The sequence below is a fragment of the Euprymna scolopes genome, chromosome 14 (genome assembly GCF_053919585.1).
Source record: "Euprymna scolopes isolate OS-2025 chromosome 14, ASM5391958v1, whole genome shotgun sequence".
Classification (NCBI taxonomy): Eukaryota; Metazoa; Mollusca; class Cephalopoda; order Sepiida; family Sepiolidae; genus Euprymna; species Euprymna scolopes.
Window position 1 is genome coordinate 75,354,198 of NC_136495.1, and position 27,216 is coordinate 75,381,413.

The 27,216-nt window shown below is 30.6% G+C and overlaps 1 protein-coding gene across 1 annotated transcript in view; it reads left to right on the plus strand.

The window, feature by feature from the left end:
• LOC145293098 (ionotropic receptor 25a-like) overlaps positions 1-27,216 on the plus strand; it is a 322,383-nt gene that overhangs the window by 106,786 nt on the left and 188,381 nt on the right. The window contains exons 3-5 of the mRNA XM_080139474.1: positions 14,210-14,332; positions 16,684-16,980; positions 24,986-25,158. Coding sequence (XP_079995600.1) covers positions 14,210-14,332; positions 16,684-16,980; positions 24,986-25,158 — 593 coding nt within the window. The remainder of the gene's footprint in view (positions 1-14,209; positions 14,333-16,683; positions 16,981-24,985; positions 25,159-27,216) is intronic.

Sequence of the window (27,216 nt, forward strand, 5' to 3'; positions counted from 1 at the left end):
GGTACTTACATGAACATTAACATTGGAAATAAAGGAAGTATATATTAAGATATATTAAATAAAAGAATAACAGACATTAAGATATTGCTAGAAAGAAGAAATTAATCATATGTGAATAGGAAAAAGAAAAGCTTTAACAATAAAAAATAAACATAAGAATAATTATAAAAATAATAATATAAAAAGATACACATAAAAATACTAAATAAATTTTAACCAAACTTGGCATGCAGAAAAACCAGCATCCAAGTAGCTTAATAAATAATGTAAACTTGATGTGCATCATGGATATTTATTTATTGTTTATGGAAATGAGCCGATAATAAAAAAATTAAAATTGTTGCATAGAGATGTTATTATTATTAGATACCAAATATGTGCGTATGTTATATACTGGTGGTATTAAGATGACGTATATTCTGTATTGTTGTACGTCTTAGGAACGTCTTAGTGAGAGATTAGAGTTTTTTGAAATTTTCCTTTTTTTTTAATGAGGGACGTAAACTGCACAAGTACCATGATCGCTTTTCTTTCCGTCAATTAAAAAAAAAAAATGCTCTAACACGTAATCTAAAAAAGTAAAATTTCATTTTGGAATAGGGATTTAGCTGCGTGTTTATCTACAAAGTCGTCGTTGTTGTTGTTGCTGTCGTTGCCATCATCACCATTTGCACTTCGTTTTGTTTTTGTTTTGTTTTTTATAGCAATGTAAATCAATTTAATAACCTACCAAATTTTTATAATTAAAATAAATTTTTAGTTCATTCATAGAGAGAAGGCACAGAAAGCTCACGCAATCTCACGTTAAAAATGTTTTTTTCCTAAATAGTAACATTATTATTTAGAAATCCGTTCGTAACAATGAGAAGTGGCGTTGTTAAATATGTTGTCTTACATCGTTTTCTTATTTTGCCTACCAATCTTCGAATATTTTAAACTATTTATGTAAGTAGCATGTTATACAATAAATACGAACTGATACAATATAGCTTTGTTTTAAAATCAAAATAAATGTTTTGTTGTCTTATAATTTTTAATCAATTACAGAGCAAACATTTGAAAATAAATATACGCGGACATTACCCAAGGGTTTATGTAATAATTTGAAAATTTACGAAAGGAACAAAACAAAACAGATCTCTAATTAAATATGTATAAATTTTAAAAGAATCGGAATCGGGAATCGGATCGGAATCGGGAATTTTGAAAGGAATCTGTAATTTTATCGGAATCGGGAAAAATTTTGGAATCGTCCCATCACTAATATATATATATATATATATATATATATATATATATATATATATATATATATATATATATATTAATGCTCAGGTATAAAGAGCCTTTCTAGCCCTTTGTCGTATTGATGTTTTTTTCTTATTGAACTGACAAATAAATTCATATATACCCATATTTATTTTATAATATATATCGTTATGCAATTTTCCCAAGCCAGAAGATGTATTTAATTCATACTCATGATATTTTACTTTTATTTATGAAGTACGTCTTACACGTGTTTTGTTGAATAGCCCACCAAACAACTCATCAGAGATAAATGTATAATGTATATTAATGTATATTCCCAAAAAATCAATTAGTGTTTTTTCTTGGAATGGAAAAAGAATTTAGTACGAAAAGATGTTAAAAGGAAATGGAGATGAAACATAAGAATTAAAAAAACACTTATTGCACCCACCGCAAAAAAAAAGAAGCCAATTGAATTCAAAGCACACAATGGGAATCCGCTATATTTCATTATATATATACATATATACATATATATATATATATATATATATATATATATATATATATATATATATATATATATCTGGCACAATCGCCTTGACACACCGGTTCTCATCAGATCACCAAAGTTAAGCAACGTTGAGCATGGTTTGTACCAGATGGGTGATCATTTGGGGATTCTAGGTGCTGTATGTGCTCTCCGTTTATAACAGCATTTGTTTCCAGTCGTCCTGAACATACACTTCATTTGCCAATTTAACAATGTTGACTCACGAGAGGTGTGGTTAGAGATTGCGCACCTCATGCCACAAAAATTTCATGCGCAGGCACCCCTACGGTGGGTATCCATAGTCTGTCAAAGATTGAAGAAGCTTCTTAATATATATATATATATATATGAGGTGCTTTTAATGTTTCCAGACTTTTTGCACAGACATTTAAAATAGTCATAGACTCTAGATAATTTAGTATGTTGTCGCTATACATCTTCTGAGATGACTGACCAATTTTTATGATTTCAGAAATTTAAATACACCCTACTAAAGCCCGATTGTCACAGCTGGTGAATTTCAAAAATGCAATCTGGACGTGAGGACAGTTTAGAAAAATGATATGCAATAAAATCCTGTTTTAAACTTGAAAAAATGCCACAGAAACGTATGGAATTCTTCAGACTGCTTTTGGACCATTTTGCATGAATCAAGCATCAGTTTTCAGTGGCATAAGAGATTTAAGAAAGACAGGGAGTCTGTGAGGGATTATGAGAGTTGCGGGGGGAGTAAGGAAATCAGAACACCAAAAGTTGATTAGCCAAATAAAGAATTTCATGGATAAGGACCGTCGTGTGTCTATAGAGACAATAAGTTCACAGTGTGGGAACTGTACACACAATTATTCATGAAGAACTGAAGATGTGGAAGATTTGTGCAAAGTTTGTCTCAAGGCTCCAACAACCTGGCATGAGGATACTTTTCCATACAAGTAAACCCTGACCAAATGTTCAAAATCACATATTACCTGCCGCTCAAATAAAATCTCCTCGGTATGACCAACCCGTACCAGCTTTTATGAGGAATGGTGCGTCTTCTCCAACTTCTAATAATCAATACAAAATTGGCTTTATGATAATGAATATGATATCTGCATGAATTAAAATATGATATTTAAGCATATTTTACGACCGGGCAACGCCATCCAGCCACTACTATATGTTGGGTACAATATAATAATAAATACAGAATTAGCTTTATAATAATAAATAAGAAATCTGCACGAATTAACAAATCATATTTAAGCGTATTTTAGGACCGGCCAACGCCGGGCTAGCAAATGTATATTATTACCGTGTGTCAAAAATAGGAACAAAAGTGATAAACAACTCTAGAAATGACGTTGTCTCACCTGCTGAACTAAAGCTAATAGATGAATATTAATAAGCACTGAATGTTTTTCTTGAACCTAACTCATTCTTGCGGATGCTGGAACCCACTGATACATGCAACCCGCAAGTAATTCTTTGCTTGGTTGATCATCTTATCACATGTCTCTCTCGTTTTCCTGCTTCCCACATTTCTCACTGACAAGTTTCCACAGTTAATATATGTTAGGATTTCAGGTTTGCAACATCCAATAAAAAAGAAAGAAAAAATTATTTCCTTGATAGTTTCAAAAATAACATTCAGCATTTCTGTATCAAATTTTAGAAGCAATATTTCTCACTGGAATTACAAGACGACCACTCATATTTTTTTTTCATTCCACCCGAATGGATCAGAGGAGATTCTAAATTGCATTGTTACGATGATTGAACTTATGTATTCTTGATCTGACACTTTCATCTCTCTATGGCAGATATTGACGGTGTAAGAAATCAATCCCGGTCACAAACGTACGTCAGAAGCAGAGATGTGTCATTGAATTCCTAGAAAAAATGCATTGAGAATGGTGGTGACTATGTAGAAAAATAAATTCTGGAGCACAAAAGTCGCTTGTTTTAATGGTACCACTCAGATCTTTGTAGCTTTTCAACGATTTGAATTAAAAAAAAACTTTTGAAACGACCCTCTTATATATATATATATATGTATATATATATATATATATATATATATATATATATATATATATATATAGTGAATAAATGACAAAAAACTATTTTCCAAAATGCATGATGTTGACAATCTTATTATTTATTCCTTTAATTCAATTGACATTTACAATTTTTGACAGTATCTGTTTCGTAGCGCAAAATCAATCACTTAATTATTATATCAATCAGTGAATGTCCTTAACTCATCAGAAGAAATACCAACAATCAATCCATCAATATATATATATATATATATATACACACACACTAGCAGGATGATTCGACGTTGCCTGGGATTGAATAATGATCAACAAATGTTTCACAATTCCATATTTTTATTGTCATCGAAATCGGTGAAATCTCCCATTTTTCAATCAAATTGATTGAGTGTCTGCTCTAGCTGGAGAGAGATTTACTCATTTCAATTAGCACAAAGTGAGGATCAGAGCATTTGTGGTGAAAAGTGAGATTTCGTTTTGTGTGTATCGAAAGTAACCAGTCACCCATTTCCCCTTTGTACTACGTGCTTCGGGTCAAAAGAAAGAAAAATAGAAAGATCTTCATCATTAATGATCTCCAAGGCGTTGACATAGACTGTTATGTCATCTGCATAAATGTCGATAAATGATCTCAGAATGTCATATGGAGAGATCATTAAAAAAGATCAAGGTGATGATTGGATCTAGAATGAATCTTTGGTATACACTGATGCTATGAAATTCAGACTTCTGTCCATGAATGAACTCTTTTATAAACCTACTAATACGGGCATTCGGATTTACCCAGTCATAAAATATTTTAATTTCATGCAGTCCTATTTATTATGACTGTAATAATAGCCAATTCTCTATTGAATATATTTCATATATAGTACTGATTTCAAAAGATTAAAAAAAATGATTTGGGTGCCATCAGTTAAAATCTAAACCAAAACAGTGCTCCAGACGTGTTCCCTACTGTTTGAGCTATCGACAGATAGATAAGGAAGATTAAAAATTAAACCACTTCAAGCTATGAATGAATTTGTACATGCGCAAAAGTAATAGAAATTATGTTTGTACATGTTATTCATCCATCCAAACAAAGATTTTATTCATTATAAACTATCCTTGGTGTATGATTACTATTTCTTGTTAATTTCAATGTTATGTGATCAGTAGTTTAAGAGTTTATCGGTTAAATATTATATATTTATACACAGCCACACGCACATACATATATTTACTATTTTATTTATATAAATTAGCAGGTTACCCATCTTGCCCGGCCATAAAATACGATTAAATATGATATTTTAATTTATGCAGAATTTTATATTTATTATTATAGTGTCAATTCTCAATTGCTTGTTATATTGTATCCAGTAATTAAAGTTAAAACAACCACTACTATGGATTTGGTACAATATCTCAATAGAGAATATCATATAATATTAAAATATCATACTTTAGCGTATTTCACAACCGGGTAATGCCAGACAGCCTGGTAATAAAAAAATAATTTTTCAATTAATTGTAAACAATATTGTCTTTTAAAACAACGGAAGTTATTCTCTAAAAAAAAAATATTTTAGAATAAAATTTAATAAAATGTCACCAAGTACATGTTATGATTTTATTAAAAAATCGTTAAAACTAAATTGGAGTTTGAACAGTGATTATTTATGTGTTTCAAATATTTAGAGAAACTGTTTAACTAGAAAATACCATTCTGATAGTAAATTGTAAATTGATGTGGTAAGAGTATCAAGTTTTGGAGGTTGTTTGCTGCCAACGATATTAGTTTTCATCACCTGAATGAATGATGATGAAAGAAAACTATAATTAAAATACCAGGTGAACACAATATAAGATACAATCCAAGATACACATGAAAATAAAGGTGAAGCTTCTGGATCAAAGCAAAATTATATACACACCAGATGTATATGCCGGCCGTTGCCAGGCTGAAAAATCTTGGCAGGCGGAGGGTTTAGTCACATACTATTTAATATACACTGATTATCCTAACTTGTTACGAATTTCCTGAAAATGGATCACATGTCGGATTTATGGAAGCATAAAATACATCAATTTTCGCCTATGAAAATTAAACGGGAAATAGTTTAAATGAGAAATAACTCTCACAGCTTAACTAAATAAACTTTTGTTTTGTAATGCAACTGGTGTAGTCTGATAATAACTGAAAATAAATGAAATAAATCAACTTTAAATAATATTCCGAAATAGAACAATCAAGACAATTCTATTACTACAAGAAATTCATAACATAAAGCTTATCGGTTAAATATTTATACACAGGCACGCACATACATATATCTAGTGTTTTATTTATATAGACTAGCAGGCCGCTCGGCCTTGCTTGGTCATAAAAAGATGCTTAAACATGATATTTTAATTCATGCCGATTTCGTATTTATTATTAACGAGTCAATTCTATTAATTATTACATAGTACTCAATATACACTTCAAAAGCTTCAAAAGTTTAAAACAATCACTACTATATATTGGGTACAATATAATAATCTATACATAACTGGTTCTATAATAATAAATACGAAATCAGCATGAATTAAAATAGCATATTCAAGCGTATTTCACGACCGGGCAACGTTGGAAAGCCTGTTAGTAAAAATTATTATTTTCCAATTAATTGTAAACATTGTTGTCTTTTGAATCAACCGAAGCGATTTTTTGAGGGGGGGGGGGAACATTTTCGGATAAAATTTTATAAAAAGTCACCAAATGCGTGTTATGATTTTATTTAAAAATAGTTAAAAAAAAAAAAAAAAAAAAAAACAACTAAATTTTAATTTGAACAGTCAATGTGTTTCAAATCATTAGAGAAACTGTTTAACTAGAAAATACCATTCTGATAGTAAATTGTAAATTGATGTTGTAAGAGTATCAAGTTTTTGAGGTTGTTTGCTGCCAGCGATATTAGTTTTCATCACCTGAATGAATGATGATGAAAGAAAACGATAAGTAAAATACCAGATGAACACAATATAAGATAAATATACAACTCTCTCAATATATATATATATATTATTTATATATTATATATATTATATATATATATATATATATATATATATATTTAAAGTATAAAATTTACAATTTGAAAAATTTGTAAAGTGAATATATAAATATTAATACTGATATTTATAGAAAAATGCTATCCAGATGAAAACGCTCAATATTCGAGATAAGACACGTTGTATTGTAAGAGTCTGTATAGCAGTAAATCGTGTATATATTTTATGCCTTTCTATTATCATCTAGTGTATGATTGTATGCGGGTGTATATACTTCCCAAGAACGACAGAGCCTCAGATTTTATTTTCAATAACTTTTATTCCAGAGTGTTTTTTCCCTCTTGGAAAATTGCAACCTTGGTCTTAGATTCTTACTATAACATGTGATAGACGTTGGACCCCTCGCTTCCCCTGGTGCTTTGAGCCATCACAACCAGTCGGCTCTGCAACTCTAATTCCTTCAAGCTCTGAACACTAACTAATTTCCACAGATCTCAAAAATACCATCTCCCTCTCTAAATGACGTCACTAAAATAATCACCTGATGTTTTTACATGTCATTATTTCTAAGTTGTCAACAAAATTATGATGATATTCTTATGTTAACATGCCTGGTAATTATTTAATGTAAATAAATATCTAAAAATTTTGATTATTCTAAAACATATTTTAGCTGACAAAACTTTTGGTTTGAATAATCATAATAATAGTCGATCAGCTTACGTTACAGTGTTGCCCGATCAACATCTAACAGGCATAGGTATATGAAAAGAAGTTAAAATTTTGCAGATTACAATAATTTTTTGAATACTCAGTTACCAGTTCAAAGATAATCTCAAATTTAGCACCCCTTTTAACCCATTGCAACCAGCTAAATTTCTCAACTTTATTCACTTTTCAATAGCTGACTATGGAAGAAAGATCACTGAATGCTATCCTTCTTGTGATATTGATGCTAGTTTCCACTTTAACCTAAAACTAAAGTCTTTTTACTTTTCAAACCATTATTTTCTATGCTAGAGGACTTTTAACCAAGAACTACAAATCTATATGATCTGGATTCCACATACATACGGATAGACATGCTATCATAATGGCATTGGATTTACTGATAATACCATTGGATTTACAGAGTTTAATCAAGTGTCTGGATATTGTTTACTGTCCAATCACACCGTCGTACGTCGACCTCAAGCTGAATATTATATATATATATATATATATATATATATATATATATATATATATATATATATATAAGCTTTAGAACGTCGCTTCTTTCATACTTTGAAGCTTTCAAACCATGTGCTGCAAAATTATAGGTAGTCTCTATAAGAGTCATTTTGCTAACTGATTTTCCTGAGGATAAGAGCAATTCTTTGAAATTCCATGGACTAAGGAAATAATCATCTTTATTTTGTAGCCCTTGTCAAAAATAATTATTATTGCAAACTGTGATTTGCAAAATTTTAACTTCTTTCCATATATATATATATATATATATATATATATATATATATATATATATATATACTCGGGTTTTTTTATATTCAAAAGTAATGGACTAATGAATTCAACGAGGTTGTTAGATAGTGCTCAATAAAAAGAGCTGATAATACTTGTTTATTGTTATATAAACATGCTCACATCCCGCTGCTACAAATAGCCACTTGTTTCAATCAAACAACAGATATCATCAGGCAGCGACTTGACTATTCAAAAGTTCAATGAATAATGGATTTTTATTTTAGGTAGGAACTCTTTAAAAGTTGGAGTTAAAAAACTTAAAACACAGAACTTTAATTAAAAAATGTAAAAAGGGAGGGGCAATTTAAATAAAGTTAAAAGATTACAATGGGGAGAGAGTGATTGAGAAGAGAAAAAAAGAAATAGAGAAAGAAATAGAGAACGAAAATAGAGAGAAAAAAATAGAGAGAAAAAGAAGAGAGAAAAAAAAATATATATATATATATATATATATATATATATATATATATATATATATATATATATATATATGATATGGAGAAGAAAAGAAAAAAGATATAAATGGTTATTATAAAGAGAATAAGAACTACAAGGAAAAGGAAAGAATAATGAGATCTAGTTAAATAGAGAAAGAGAGAAAGTAAGAATTTGACAGTATATAGAAAAAGAAAAAGAAAAAGATCTGCGTGTCAACCAATTTATGAACAATTATACAATTCAGTAATGAAACATATTATTACAAATACAAACAGAAGATACAATCCAAGCGTCAGAAATGAACATGTCAAAAAAGGCAGTGAATGTATCCAGCCAGCATATTTATCCTCTCACATACGTACACGAGTAATATCAACGCAATTCAAACATACGTCTACAATTAATTAGGCCCTTTATGCTAAATGATATAAGTTTAAAGTTTTCGCGTTTTTATTAGATAAATATATGAATAAAAGAAAAAAATAATGATAAAACAATATTAAAATTATTATTAATAATAATAAACATAATAATAATAATAATAATAATAATAATAATAATAATAAAAACAGAATAAAATTAATATTTATTATCTTTTTAATATAACATATTTAGCCATAAGAGGGGATTAAATAAATTAAATAGGTCCAATAATTATAAATAAAAAACTACTAATATTTATGTATATAAAAAGAATACAATACATATATATATATATATATACACACACACAAACATATATATATATATCCATATATACACACACATACACACATATATATACATATATATATATATATATATATATATATATATATATATATATATATATACATGCACATAAGTAAAGGTGTAACTATACGATTAAGTTGAAAGTTAAAGCTATTTAAGTATAGATATAAAGTCATATTAAATCACAAATTAATACATTCAAGACCAGATTACTAATAACACAGATACAAGTACACTTACCTATAAATATATAAATATATTCAGGCAAAAGAAGTAATTAAATCAACGAAATACTCAAAAGTAGCGACGCACAGGTAGATAGTACCCAAATTAAAAATAATAAAATACATATGTATATACCCACAGAGAACCAACCGACATACAAATAAGCATATATATATATATATATATATATATATATATATATATATATATATATATATATATATATATATATATAACCTTAGTAGAAATAGTTGCTTGGTACACTACAGAAGTAATTTGACAATTTCCTTTAAGAGGGCATTTTGATTTAATTCTACAGTTACAACTTTCGGTAGCAATGGGTGTGCTATTTTTGTTTAATATTTTGTTATTATGTTTTTTAATTATTTTTTCAAGGTTTTCATTACAGCTATAACTAAGGAAAATCCGAATGAAAAAAAATATTACATAGGAATGACAAATAACAATTTTAAAGAAAGATTTACCGGTCACAAGTGCTCTTTTGAAAATAATGAATACAAAAATAGAACTTCCTTGTCTAAATATTACAATGAACTAGTAGAGCAAGGTTACTCCCCAATAGTAAATTGGAAAATTTTAAAGAAAGCGAAAACCTGTTCATCTTTAAACTCGCCTTGCTACCTATGTCTTTATGAGAAATTATTTATACTTACTTTTAGAGAAAGAGATAAATTATTAAATAAGAAGCACGAAAATTCAATTAATTGCAAACATTATAAAAACCATCTTTTAAGTAATTTAGTTTAGATATAAAATTTAAATAAATTTAAAATTGTCACTGATTTCTATAATTTATTAAAATACTATTAATATACTTTCTCCTCTCCTGATTTCATTCTTTACTTCCCCTATTTTATATACCTGTGTGTCTATGTGTATATGTATGTGTCTATGTATTTATTTTATGACCGTGTGTACTTAGATTTATATATTTCTATATTATTTGGTTAACCCTCCCATGTTTATTCAATCCATTTGTATGTTTCTATGTGTGTATGCATCTATCTGTACTCTTGCCAAATTATTTGTATTCTTATGTATTTCTATATATATAATTTATGTAAATTATACATATTTATGTGTGAGTATATATATGTGTGTGTGCGTTGTTGTTTATTAGTATATGATTGTGTGCATATATTTGTGTATTTTTTGTATGTATGTGTATACATAAGATTATATATATATATATATATATATATATATATATATATATATATATATATATATGCTTATTTGTATGTCGGTTGGTTCTCTGTGGGTATATACATATGTATTTTATTATTTTTAATTTGGGTACTATCTACCTGTGCGTCGCTACTTTTGAGTATTTCGTTGATTTAATTACTTCTTTTGCCTGAATATATTTATATATTTATAGGTAAGTGTACTTGTATCTGTGTTATTAGTAATCTGGTCTTGAATGTATTAATTTGTGATTTAATATGACTTTAAATCTATACTTAAATAGCTTAAACGTTCAACTTAATAGTATAGTTACACCTTTACTTATGTGCATGTATATATATATATATATATATATATATATATATATATGTATATATGTATATATGTGTGTGTATGTGTGTGTATATATGGATATATATATGTGTGTGTGTGTGTGTATATATACATATATGTATTGTATTCTTTTTATATACATAAATATTAGTAGTTTTTTATTTATAATTATTGGACCTATTTAATTTATTTAATCCCCTCTTATGGCTAAATATGTTGTATTAAAAAGATAATAAATATTAATTTTATTCTGTTTTTATTATTATTATTATTATTATTATTATTATTATTATTATTATTATTATTATTATAATTATCATTATCATTATTATTATGTTTATTATTATTAATAATAATTTTAATATTGTTTTATCATTATTTTTTTCTTTTATTTATATATTTATCTAATAAAAACGCGAAAACTTTAAACTTATATCATTTAGCATAAAGGGCCTAATTAATTGTAGACGTATGTTTGAATTGCGTTGATATTACTCGTGTACGTATGTGAGAGGATAAATATGCTGGCTGGATACATTCACTGCCTTTTTTGACATGTTCATTTCTGACGCTTGGATTGTATCTTCTGTTTGTATTTGTAATAATATGTTTCATTACTGAATTGTATAATTGTTCATAAATTGGTTGACACGCAGATCTTTTTCTTTTTCTTTTTCTTTTTCTATATACTGTCAAATTCTTACTTTCTCTCTTTCTCTCTTTCTCTATTTAACTAGATCTCATTATTCTTTCCTTTTCCTTGTAGTTCTTATTCTCTTTATAATAACCATTTATATCTTTTTTCTTTTCTTCTCCATATCATATATGTATATATATGTATATATATGTATATATATTTATATATATATATATTTATATATATATATATATATATATATATATATATATTTTCTCTTCTTTTTCTCTCTATTTTTTTCTCTCTATTTTCGTTCTCTATTTCTTTCTCTATTTCTTTTTTTCTCTTCTCAATCACTCTCTCCCCATTGTAATCTTTTAACTTTATTTAAATTGCCCCTCCCTTTTTACATTTTTTAATTAAAGTTCTGTGTTTTAAGTTTTTTAACTCCAACTTTTAAAGAGTTCCTACCTAAAATAAAAATCCATTATTCATTGAACTTTTGAATAGTCAAGTCGCTGCCTGATGATATCTGTTGTTTGATTGAAACAAGTGGCTATTTGTAGCAGCGGGATGTGAGCATGTTTATATAACAATAAACAAGTATATATATATATATATATATATATATATATATATATATATATATATATATATATATATATATATATATATATAGTCATTCACATACAGTACTGTTTCATTGTATCCCAGCTCATCAGTGGGATTAGACAAGCAACAACCTCAAGCCAGGTTTGAAACTCAACTGCCTAGACGACAGTCGGCGCTTCTAACGATTACATTATTTGGCTGCTATATACAAAGAAAATAATGCCTAGAATAATTAATATATATAATCAGTCAATGAATAATAAAAACAATGAAACACTCATTTCATTTCAATCACACATCCAATATTTGATTTACAACGGTTATATTCATTCGAAAAAGAACATAAATTGCATATATTTTAAAGCTATATGATTTAAAAAAAAAAAAATCTCACTTACTCCATGTCACAAAGCTATACACACTATGAATGCTAACGGCTTTTTATTTTGTTCTAAAATAAAACAAAGACATTCTTTTTCTCATTACAAACATGAATGTATTTTCAAATATTGTACCAAGATTTCATTTTCTTCAAATCAATCATTCCGAGAAAGTCTGGAAATAAAGATGAAACGTTGATGAGCATATAATTTTTTTTTCATTTTTCCACACATACAGGCGTTCAAAAAGTAGTGTCTCCCATCTTTTATTCCGCCTGAGTGATTCAGAGGGGATTGCAAACAGTACTGTTATGGTGACTTAATTCATAACCTGTGAGTTTCTTTCTCTGTTGCAGATACTGACGGTGTAAGGCTTTAAGAAAGCGATATACTATTTTATTCATTTTCGATAAACGCAATTACTATAAGTCGCTACAATAAATTTATTGTTTCAGTTTTAAAAGACATCGTCAGGCGACAATAAACCTCTAGTCTTATTCAAGGCTAGTCATTTAAAACTGAAATATTCAATTTATTGTAATGACTTTTGGTAGTTCTGTTTACCTAAATTGAACTAAGAAGTACCTTTTCATTCAGCACTATCAACAACCTCACTGAAATTCAATGGTTTTTACTTTTGGATATTTTAAACTTGTTTTGATCCAAGAAGCTTCACCTTTATTTTCACGTGTATCTGCATTTAGATTCAGGCAGAGATAAAAAGTAGGTGAAATTGTGGATAGTGGCTGTAGCTAGTCGAGTGCTTTTGTGAAAGATATTTTGAAAAAAAAAGAATTAAAAAAAAGAAAATTAAAAATACAATTAAAATGATAACAGGTGAATTGTAATGAATCCACATGAAACCACGTTAAAATTATTAAATATTATTTGTTTTGTTATGTTTGTATTGGGGACAAGACAAAGATTATCCTTGTTAAGACCGATGGTTGGCTACCACTCGTTTTATCCACGTTGGATGCGAGTTTATATTTTAAAGGGAGACAACTCCCGTTAATGAAGAATGTCTACTCACATAACAACAGCTAAAATGTACTTGCAATTAGGATTTCTTTTGTAATCCACCGATCAGAAAGTATTTTAGATTTAAAATTGAATAAAAATTGTAAAAAAAAAAAAAAATGTCCAAATCTTTTGTCTTGTTATTTGAAACAGTTTTTCTTTTCGTAAACTGAAAATTAATTATGCATCTTTATCTATTTTCACCGGTGAACAGTGATTGTCACAGACAAACAGCCAGTGGACGAATGGACAAAAATGTTGAAGCAATCAATGAACTACACCCGCTCAACAGTCGTCAACTTTACTCTTTCTCGTATTGACACTCTGGTCAGTGATCGTAAGTATCTGGTCAAATATTTCACTCTTGCGTGAATATATAACCACAGCACACACAGGCACATATAAGCACATGTTTATATATTCACATATTTTATAATGTTACTAGCAGGCAGCCCAGCGTTGCCCGGTTTTAAAATGCGCTTAAATATGATATTTTCATTTATGTAGATTTTGTATTATTATAGAGTCAATTCTCTTTTGGTTATTATAGTGTACTCAATATATAGTAGCGATTTCAAAAGTAAATATATATATATATATGTGTGTGTGTGTGTGTGTGTGTGTGTGTGTGTGTGTGTGTGTGTGTGTGTGTGTGTGTGTGTGTGTGATTTGGGTGCCATCAGCTAGAATCGAAAATAAAACATTGAGCTCTCGACTCATTGCTTGTCTGTCACATTTTCTTTTAATCTCATTCACGGCGTTTCAATAGTGATTTTAATTTTAAAGAATTACTTCTAAAAGCAAGCAAAGCTGAGTGATATTTTATCTAAGCCCATACACGACATGTAAAGAATCAATTGGCTGCAGAATTGGTAAAAGTTTGACTTCTTTTTTTCCAACTCAAATAATTTTTATGACCCAACTGGTAGCTAAGTAGGAAGAATTCTTAGTCACGCACACGAATTTATGACCCGACCTTTGATGGTCACAAAAGCTAGCCTGGCCGGTCACAAAGTCTATTGTATCCTAAGTTACAGATACCAAATAAGATATGTTAAGGGTCACAACCCCGACAATCACAGAGTCTTTTCTATATATATATATATATATATATATACCAGACTATCCATTCACGTGAAATCACCTTTTTCTTCACCATATTCCTTCTGCTTCACTTTTTGTTATCAAGTAAGATCTTTGACTTACTTGCAGTTTCATCAAATACTTTTGTATGCAAAATTCGATCCCGCATTTTGCTAATTCCTACCTTCTGATGAGAAGGTAAGTATTTCTTCGAAACTCCGCAGATTAAGGACTATCCACCTATCAAGTATTTCCTTTTCAGATTAAATATGTTTTTAACTCTTTTTCAAAGTTTTTTAACATGTTTTATTAACTGTTTGCTCATATATATATATATATATATATATATATATATATATATATATATATATATATATATATATACTCGATTTCGAGTACGTGTTGCAACTGAAATGATCTCTCACGGTCACAGCCACTGAGTCTGATAAGACCCAAACTTCTTTTTTCCAGGACAATTCCGGTTGATGATCGTTTCTACGTTCAAATGATCGCTTGTCAACGTATTGTTTGTAAAGTCTCTTCTGTCTAAAAAATCGCTCGTCCACGTTGCTTGCTGCTATTGAGGAAACTTCGTCAAACATTTCCAAAGAAAGAAAATGTCAAGAAAGCGGTCTGTTCCAAAATATATGTATTGTATAGATAGTTAACAATGAATTTGAAATAATTTATATAAGTTGCATCTGTTCCCGAGGGAGAAAATTGAAACAACAAAAAAATTTAATTATGTATTTCTTTCCTTATTTTATTCTTTTGCTTAATCAGTCACAATACGACTGACTAATGGGAGTGATTATTGACGCTTTTAATGAGATGAAGCTTTTCTCTCTCTCTCTCTCTCTCTCTCTCTCTCTCTCTCTCTCTCTCTCTCTCTCTCTCTCTCTCTCAATGACTGCTGTTGAAATACTTGATTTAATTTTCCGTCATGATAACAGCGAATAAAAAATTTTCTTTTGTCTAAGTCGCAGGTATTCCCCCCCCCCCTTTTTAAGGAACTTTTCTTAGAATTATAGCCTTTCTGGCGTGCTTTTCTACTAGGGCTAAAATTATGGCCGGTTCTCACCCTGTTCTGCTTTCGTTTTTTCTTCTTTCATTTTCAAAGGACATTTTTTCAGAAATATAGATTGTCTGGCCATTGGCTTTGATTCCTCTTCGAAGGCTAAATCTCGAGACGGCTCCTCTGCTGACTGAGTTTGTTTCTCGAGCTCTCTGATCTGCACTTCAAAAAAAATGTGCTGCCTTTTTTATATTGAGGTTTGCGAATGAGGCTATAAGATGCAACCCCTTTCGATAACCAATCAAACTAGCCACAAAATTTCCCTGCAAATTATTCATTTCTTGCATTTGCCTTGGGTCTCAGAGACCATCTTCCATGGATGCTGATAATATCAGAGTCATTATTTAGATCAACCCAGCTCAGGTGATATGCTGTTAACAATACAATTTTTTATACACAATCGCCAGTGCATCTGCTGGGGTGCTTAATCGAAGAGAAAACAATTATATTTCTTATATATTTCATGGCAACCAACCAATCATGATTTATTGAATTTCTTATCACTTTGTGTTCATTTTGTCTATTTTTAGTTTGCCAAAACCACTCAGATGAGCTTGTCATTGTACTGGACACACGATCACACATCAACAAAGATTCTTTATTATTTATCAGTGAACAACTTTACCTTCCTTACATCTCAGTCTATAGATTCCTGCCTCCAGACCATCGATGGCCTCAAGAGTCTGATCCAAAATTACCCTTTGACATGTCGGCGTTGTCAATGAGGGCGTCGCTGGCTGATTACCAAGATTTCTTTTTTGATCTCATTCAAATGTTCAACGTATCATTAGATACCATCACTGTTATGTATGACAGCCAAAACAAAGGTAAGCACTTGATTCTTTTTCTTTGTTCGGGATTTGTATTGATTTACTAGCTGTACCCGGCCACGCGTTGCTGTGACTCTGTTTATTAAAATATAACACAAAAAACAAAAAAGACAAAATATATGTCATATTTATGTTGTCAATATTTGTAGATACACAATATTTTTAGGTGTCCCTTTTTCTATGCAGATGTAGATATTGTCTAATTTTCCACTGTAGACCACGCAACATGTACTTGTCCATGTAAGAAGCAATCATGGTGTAAGTCACACAACTGTAAAAATTGTCCCTGAATCTTGTTAATGGTTATTGAAAACGCCAAGTAAATTGTCAAGTCCAATATTTTAAGTTTAAATGGTTTAAATCCGTTTAAATCATTCAATGCACATCCACTGCCCGTTCTTCCTGAGGTTGACAGAGGGGAAAACATGAGTATTTAATTTTATTATAAACATGTATGTCAACACGCATTGGAAAATCTCGGAAAGTAAAAAGTTAGCCGATATTCTTTTTGTATGTAAGTATAGTCTTTTATCAAAAATAACTAGATGGAAAAATTGAAAAGAAAACTGTTTAAAGAATAAACCAACAACGTAAGAAAGAATGAAGAAAGAATGAAGAAAAAAAAGAAAAAAGAATGTACAAATGTTGAAGTATAAGTTTAAAAAAAATGGAATTTTTTTTACATAGGCATCACCACTTATCAAGGCCAAGAGGCCACTCAAGGATAAGGGTTAAATAGTGTACAGTAGAAATTGGACAATATAGTAATCGTTAGTAATGGAAATTTGGTAAATTTGTTAACTTATATAGAACGGCTCATCAAGAACTTATTTACGTTAGACTTGAACACAACCATATTGTAGTCAGCCGGAAAGCAGGAAAACGGAAGACAATTCCACAGGCGTGCAGTTCTAAGAAAGAAGCTTTGTTCATGGAATCTACGTTTAGGTTTAGGCACAGATAAAGAGTGGGGGGAATTATTGATAGTGTTTTCAGCTAGACGAGTGTTTCTTATGAAAGTTTGGCGAGGGGGAACCACAGATTGAAGCTCAGTTGAACACCTTCCATGAAAATAACGATAAATCAGAGACAAACTCGCAACATCTCTTCTGTGAGATAAAGGTTGCAAGGAAGAGAAAAGGATATCTCCTACGAGGCTACGAAGTCTATTTTGAACTCTATCAAGGCAGGACAAGTCCTTTCTAACAGCTCCTACCCAAATGTGGCAACAATATTTCATCCTTGGACGTACCTGGCTCTTATATAGATAGAGAATTGCATCAGCAGTGAGATATTTACCGGATCGATAGAGTTTAGTAAACTGTTGTTTTTTATTCAAAGAAAATATATTGCTTTCAAATATTATTAATGAGAATATTCGTAAACATTCTGAGTGAAACCAATATTATCTACTGAATTGTCATGTCACAGTAATGAAAATAGCCAAAACTTATGAAAACAATAAGAGAAAATTAATGATTAAAGGAAATAGTTATCAAAAAATTAAATTTTTTAGCTATTTCCCTTGTGTTTACGTCACAGGTAACGTGACAAAACAAACATAGTCGAAATCATTTTTTCGTGTAATTATGAAAGACCGAAATAATTGTGAAATGACAATTAGGTAGATAACATTTCTTATTGTTGGAGTCGACAAAAAATGTAAGGAGTTATCATGGTTTTTTAAATTGAATATCAACTTTTCGACTGGCCGATTTCATTACAATAAGGAGGAAGCACCCTTTTTATCAGCCAACATCCCGTATATATATTTTTGGTACTCTTGCATTATTTGACCCGGATCGTCGGGATCTTTCCTAAATTATGGCTTAGGCTCGACCGGTAGTCACCGAATTAAGCCGAGTAAAGTAACAGATGCAGACTAATTTCAAAACAAACCAGAAAAAATAGAAATACAATAAATAAAAAATAACAAGAACCTACTGTTAATTTATTGAATATATGTATATTCCTCAAGAAAAATTGCATTTTGTATTTTATTATTTTTTTGCAATTTTTATCAATGAAAGTTGTTGTTTTTTTCAAGAAAAGATAAATTTTTACAATAAATTGTTAGGTGAAAGTTGTTTTTCAAGAAAACTTACATTTTTTGTTTTTTAAAGAAAATTGGCAGTAAATGTTTCTGTTTGAAAACAGAATTTTTATTAAAATAAATATAACTGTTTTATATAAAAACTGTAAATAGTTAGGTGAAAGTAGAGAAAAGTTTCATTTTTTTTAAGAGAATGTACTAATTATTTTGTGTCAACAGATATTAAGAAAAAATACTTAACATTAATTATGCAAAAAAGCAAATAAAATGTTGATAAAGTTTTTAACATTTGAACAACGCTCGGCTGAATCCGGCGATTGCTGGTCGAACCCTAACCATACTTGAAATCCGAAGGATTCGGGTAAAATTCTGCATAAGTACCATTCTTTTTAATTTCGTCTTTTGTTCAATTTTTGGAGTGGACTCTCAGCGACTGCAGACTAACAAATTTAACCAAAATGCAAAAAAAAAAAAAAAAAAATCAACAATTAAATGATTTTAATAAGTGTTCAGTTTCTACATCAATCCCTCTTATTGGAAACACTCAAGGGAAGGACGAAACCAAATTATTGCCAGTATGTTTGGGAGAGGTTCTATTTTTTTTTTCCAATATTTGACACTCAGCGACCAGATTTTTAGGGGTCGCTCGGTTTCTAATATAACCTAAGTAGATCTAGATGTTGATAACTTACGATAAAGCTTGTGAAGTATTAACTTTTTTATGGTTGTTGTAAAAATGGAACGGAAATTTAAATTTTGTTCCGTTTTAATCTTTGTTTTTAAATTGTGCCCCCTCTCCCCTCAAACGAATGTAATCAAAAGAATAACATTCGACAACTGTACTTTATATATATATATATATATATATATATATATATATATATATATATATATATATATATATATATATATTAAAAAAAACGAAAGATTAAAAAAAAACAAAAACAATTTTATTAACGAAAGGAAAATAATTTAATTTTTAAGCGAAAAAAGTCAGTTTGGTGTATCTTTTTTGTTATTTTTTTTTTTTTTGCATAAACAATGTTTATTAGTAGGCCGTGATCAGAACAAAAGTTCCTTTTTGTGATGTCACGTGACGGCGAGCGGTGATTATTAGATTTCCTCAAATAAAAAGGCACATCGTTATAAAGAAAACCACCTATTTATGAAAGAAAAATTGAGTATAATGTTATAATTAAAAAGAAATATATAAAAACATGCATGAGCACGATGAAATTATTATACCAAAATGTCGAAGCAATCTGTCCAGTGGTTATTTAGATTATCAATTACCAAAAGTTTCATTTTGCTATATATATAGATTACCTGGAGAAAGGCAAAGGTTAAAGGAATAAACCCTGTTTGTAGTCCCGATAAGCAGATAGTGAAGCACTGCAACACCTTTTTTTGGCAACACTGTTTTTTTGTTTTTTGTCTTCAATGCCGAGAGGGAAATCTTGGTAACTGGGCAAATCTAAGTCTCTTTATCACCTGCCCAGGTCTGCATCTGGAGAGCCAATCCTAGCTTCGAACTTTATAGCTACAGCAGATGCTGCAGTGCACTGAACGATATGGAGGAGGCCATCGTCTTATTAGTAGGGCTATGACAACAGCATATTCTTTTCCTTGTTTTTATTCTCAGGTATATATCCATTGATATCTTATATGTTTTTATGTGCGGTTATGTGGTTCTCGGTTGATTAATTGTGTCTAACTGTGTCGGATATATACTCCAGAGTCAAAACAATAAAAAGAATATGCTGTTGTCATAGCCCTACTTATTAGACAGAAAGTTGCCATTAATTATTGATTTACAAACGTTATTTCATATCAGTTATATCAGTTATAATTATTCTCAGAATTGATAAAGGGGTTAATTTTATAGGACAGTTATCTACCCATCGATGAACTCTTCCAAATCATATATTAATCGAGAGCCATGGCGGATGCTGTATACTCTACCAATATCCGACTGACAAGTAAGCCCAACTTATGTCACCACTTTTCTCTGTATCATGTTCCTTTTTTAATATATCTTTAAAGTTTATACCATGTTCCGAGTTGTTTTTTGTGGTCCCAACCTGGGTCTACATCACATGTATCAAAGCAAATCAATAAAGTTATTTTACAAACATTATTTCATATCAGCTATAATTATTTTCGGGTTTGTCATTGGACATAACAATAGATAAGTAAATTCGTCCTTAGTCAATGATGGGAAAACTCTTCTATACTAAGGCAATTTTTATTTTGCCTACTTCCATAGTATCCTTTTGGGGAGCTGGTTTTCCCTCACATTAAAAACAACCTTGTGTCACATATTGCTCTCGTGGGGAAGCAATTAAATAGTAACCTGTTGTACTGGGACTGTTACCTACCCATTGATGGACTCTTCCAAATCAGATCTTAATTGAGAGTCACAAGTGTTGTTGTATATCTGATATCAGCAAGGGCTCTACCCCCATTCCCGTTCCCGTTCATAGTGACCACTATCTGTGGTAAAAAACTCTTTCGTAACTTTCCAGTAACAAAGGGGTGACTATTGGTGCAATAGCACCCCTTTATTCATTTTCCGGAAGTGGAAAGCAATTCCTTCTAATGTGTCGCTGCTTAATCTTACTCATTCACCAATTGTTTCATAGTGCCGAAATAGCTTGTAGTTAAATATGTTTGTATTATTATAAAGTAAAGACCAAAGAAAAAATTCCCAATCGCTCCATTTTTCTTCTTGCAATGCCCGGTATCAAACACCAGCACACATTTGTCAAAAGTTATTTCTGCCAAAGACTTGCTAAAGAGACACCCTCTTCCTCTGACACACAGGCTTCTTATTTAAAAAAAAAGACTGCATTTCTGTAACATATTTCCCGAAAATCTCATCATCTCACGTGACCACCAGTCCATAAATAACAGGAACGCCCATTTGTTTCTTTATTCCTTCCCTGAAACAGATGGCCCGTTGTACAAGTTCAGGTTTGTACTACTTTTTAATCACAAACAAGTTTTGTGATTTGTATTGATTTACATGCGTTACTGCATATTAATTATAAACATTCTAAATTTTTCCATTAGACAGAGCAAATAGATAAGTACATTAACAAACATGCACAGAATCAAATAAAAAAACTGTTTATCTTACAGAGGAAAAATAGTGACATTTTATGTGAATCATAAATTCAAGAAATGCATTAAATAAGTGCGTAATCTGATCTTTTCTTTCGTCATTTTTACAAAAGAGAATTTTCTATTATCTACACAAATTGAAAACATGAAAAAAACGCAATCACCGAAAAAAGAAAAGAACGATACTGAAAAGCATAACTCCAAAAGTTTATTAGTTTACCTCCAGAATGTGCTGCTGCCATCGCACACAGAAATCACTTTTTCCATTGCTTCCAACGTAATAGATGTATTGAGACTAAAGTCGCTTTCTGAACTGCCAGCAACCATTGTAAGAAAGTAACAAAGAACGCAAGAGAGTTGTATGCTCAGTCTGTCAAGTTCAAAGTAGCTGAGCAGCGGCTTGGTTCCGACCAGTTTTGGAAAATAGCAAATAGGATCCTGAACAGAAGTGTGTGCTCTATCCCAACTATCATTAATGGACCTGAGATAATCTCGTCAGCATCAGACAAAGCCAAACTCTTTGCCAAGAAGTTTGCAGCTTATTCTACCCTTTGCGACCAAGGCTGCCAACTCCCAATATTTCCTCCTGTATCAGAAAACACGCTATGTGATATACAAATAGCTGTACGTGATGTTGCCAAGCTAATCAAAAACCTTGATTCCAGTAAAGCAACCGGCCCTGACGGTATTCCAATTATAGTATTAAAAAAAATTCAACCAGAACTAGCACCTATATTTACAAAACTGTTTAAACGTTGTCTTAATGAGAATTGCTTCCCATCACCCTGGAAAATCTCAACAGTATGCCCTGTGTTTAAGAATTCAGGTGATTGCTCATCTCCCTCTCAGTACAGGCCAACAAGTCTCTTGTGCGTCATGAATAAGTTGCTGGAATCTGTGTTAAATAGAGAAGTAGTCAACCATCTCAGCAAAAATAACCTTCTTAATGACATGCAATATGGTTTCCGTTCTGCTAGATCAATAGCAGATGTGTTTACATTTATATCTCATAGGATTAACGAATCTCTCGACGGAGGCTTCCTTTCTAGGGCAATTGCTCTTGATATATCAAAGGCCTTGGATAGGGTATGGCATAAAGGTTTACTTCACAAGATCTCCAGCTATATTATAGCTGGAAATGTCTTCTCACTTATTAAATCATTTCTCTCTGATAGATTCATAAGAGTATTGGTTGACAGGCAGAAATCAGAAGCTCACAGTATTAATGCTGGAGTCCCTCAGGGGTTCATCCTGGACCCAACTCTCTTCCTGATCTATATTAATGATCTTCCAAATCACATCCTCACATCATTCGTAGACATTTATGCTGATGACACTACCATCTATGGTAGCACATCAAAGACCGTAAACGACCAAGTTCTCTATGCCTCTCTCTCCTCTCATCTTGAGCATGTAGTACAATGGGATAAGAGGTGGCTGGTTACTTTTAATGCATCTAAAACCAAGCTTCTATCTTTACATTATCAACGCTCTGATACCCATCTGGCATCAATTGAACTGAATCGCACTCGTCTTGGTGAACCTTCATGTTTTGACAAGCTTCTGGGCTTGGCATTTACTCCTGATCTTAAATGGAACACGTACATCAAATCTGTTGCCAAGGCCACTGGAAAAATGGTGGGATCCTTCTATTGATCTAATAGATATCTCACTGCTGATGCAATTCTTTATATAAGAGCCAGGTACGTCCAAGGATGGAGTACTGTTGCCACATCTGGACAGGAGCTGCTAGAAAGGACTTCCCTGCCTTGATAGTGTTCAAAATAGACTTCGTAGCCTCGTGAGAGATGTCCTTTTCTCTTCCCTGCAACCGCTATCTCACAGAAAAGATGTTGTGAATTTGTCTCTGCTTTATCGTTATTTTACAAGAAACACTCGTCTACCTGAAACGCTATCAATAATTTTCCCCACTCTTTATCTGTGCCTAAACCTAAACGTAGATTCCATGAACAATGCTTCTTTCTTAGAAGTGCACGCATGTGAAACGGTCTTCCATTTTCCTGCTTTCCAGCTGACTACAATCTGATTGTCTTAAGTCCAACGTAAACAAGTTCTTGATGAGCCGCTCCACTTAACAAATTTACCACATTTCCATTACTGACGATTACTATAGTGTCCAATTGACTACTGTACACTCTTAACCCTTATCCTCGAGTGGTCCCTAGCACTTGATAAGTTGTGATGCCTATGTGAAAAAAAAAAAGTTTTATTGTTCTTATTTCTTTGTGAAAATGAAAAAAATAATGAAACAGCGGCACTAACCAAGATGGGTTTAACTGTCTTCCTTCGATCAAGGAAGTTTCATGGGAATATGAAATTCACAATCAGTCCCCAGTCGCATGTATAACTCCATTAGTGGAGGTAACGGCATTAGATTTTGCAGCGCGTTCAAGGCGGTGTCGATGTCATCCTACATATAGCGCTTGGTATTCCCACGCTGACCAGGCTCAATGTTGCTTAATTTTGGTGATCCAGTGAGAACCAGTGTGTCAACGTGATTATGCCGTATTTATTTCTTTGATGTTTAAAGATTACAGATTTAATCTTGAAAAGGTAGAGCTAATTAATTAAAATTAACAAAATGACACAAAACTTTTATTATGTACATGTGTGTTGAGTTTAAAAAATACAGTACACTAAAGGCTACACAATATAGTTAAGTATTTAAAAAAAGCAACAAGAAAACACATTTTTTAATCATTCGACTCAATTGTCATATATTGCTTCTTTTTTTTTTTTTTTTTTTGTATAAATTACAGTTTAATGGAAACTTGGTTTTATTATATGAAATTCTTGTTATTTTAGACCTCCTGTCAGTATTTGATTCATATGGTGACCAGGGCCCCACCTTTTTGCTGACTTACGAAGTAGAATCGGTTTTAAGGGAAAACTTTTTTAAAAAGTTGCAGACAAACATGGACATAAGGGATTTTGTTGCCATTGGACCTGTATCAAAATTAGAGTTACTGCTCGAAAAGGTAAGATTGGTTAACTTTTGAATGTATCATGAATATATTTTCTTTCATGATTTATATTAATTCAAAATTAACGAAACATTGAATATATATATAAGGTAAGGATATATTATATCTGTATCTCCTTTGTCCTTTTATTCATATTTATATGTTTTCATTGCTTTTTACTGCATTTAATTTTATTTCATCTGACTCTACTCCATTATCTCCTTATCTTTTTCCGAAACCTGTTTCTAGTTTGAAAGCTAACTAGTTTAAAATTATTATTAGACTATAGACAAGAAAAATATGCTCTCGTGCAATTTAACATTATGGAATACTAATCGTCCATCGAATTTGCAAAAATGCTATGAAAAGCGACATAAATAGAATCATGAAATTTTATACAACAGTAATTATTAACAACGGTGGAAAATGGATTAAAAATAGTTGTAACGACTTCTTTGACATTTCAATAAGTTCACTAGACTCGGCGTGTTCAAATGACCTAGTCGGACTATATATTTTACAAGAGATTACTGAAGATGGTGAGATTGACATATTGACCTATACAGAAACGTCGGTCTAATGATAGTCAGAGATGCAATGAGTATGAAGTGTGATGGAATTAGAAGAAAAATACATAAAGAAATGAGAGTTCGGCCTAAAGGTCGAAATAAATAATAATGTTAACTTTCTAGATGTAACTTTCAGCCTAGAAACAGACATTTATAAACCTTACATGAAAGAAAATACTGATGTCATGCACAGTCTAACCATCTCCCCTCTAATCAAGCATATACCAAAATCAATTAAAATCAAATTAAGTAATAACTCTGCTGATGAAGAAATGCTTAATAGATACAAAAATACTCATAACAATGCATTTAGGAATAGTGGTTACAAAAGCGTTGATATGAAATATATTAATAATAATATAAATACAAATATATCCAGAATTCATAGTAGAAAAATAATATTTTATCCCCCGCCTTTCAACATAATGTTCAAAATAAAACTAGGTAATAAGTTCCTACATCTTATCCATAAACACTTCCCATCAGGTAATGCTTTACATAGAACCTTCAGACATACTATAAGAATAAGCTATAGTTGAATCAATAATTTAGAACTTATAAAACATACAATAACAAAATATTGAAGAACTACAATTTAACTGGAGATGCTACTAAATAATAACAACAATAATAATTTCAACTGCCAAAGACTGATCAAATGCTTATCAAAAAGTAAATGTCTTACATCTACAGTGATATACCAAGCTGAAATACATACAGAGGAAAATCGAAATATTGAAAAATATTAGATAGATAGCACAACAATTACATTTAAAAAGAAGTTATATAAGCACACACTTTCGGTGAATAACATTACATATTATATCATTGCATTATTGAAAATGAACCGAAGAAAATAAATCCCTATAGATGAATGCAAAATACTAAGAAAAGTCGCGATTTGTATTTTTTAAACTCACCTTGTTTTTTATGCCTGACAAAAAAACTTTAAATAAGTTGTTTTAAAGATCGTGGAAAAATATTAAAAATCAAATTAGAACTGGCAATTAGTTGCAAACATGTTGAAGGATATGCACTAAGTAGGATATAATTATACTACGCCTGATATATCCAATAGTAATGTTCGTAAATCCCTAACTCTCCCTCTTTTATGTTTTACATATATACAAAAAAAAGAGAAGCTAGGAATACAGTGCATGACCAGTCCTTTGTGAATCGTAACTAATATTTACCCAAAACAAGTATTGTTAAATGCAGTGATTAAATAAAGTGTATATATTTAATTTAAATTTATCGAATACATAATTATGTAAATTTACTATATACATAATTATTTAAATTTATCAAATACATAATTCTTCTATTTGGATGTTCAATGATTCAGTGTGTACAAATGACAAAGCATAAATTGATTAAATGTACAGGGGTATCGAAGCACATCATAACTAATACACTACGATAAAATTTAATGAAATTTGCTTGAATTGAAACATATATTATCTAAATAAACTAATTAAATGACACACGTAAATACATTTTCAAG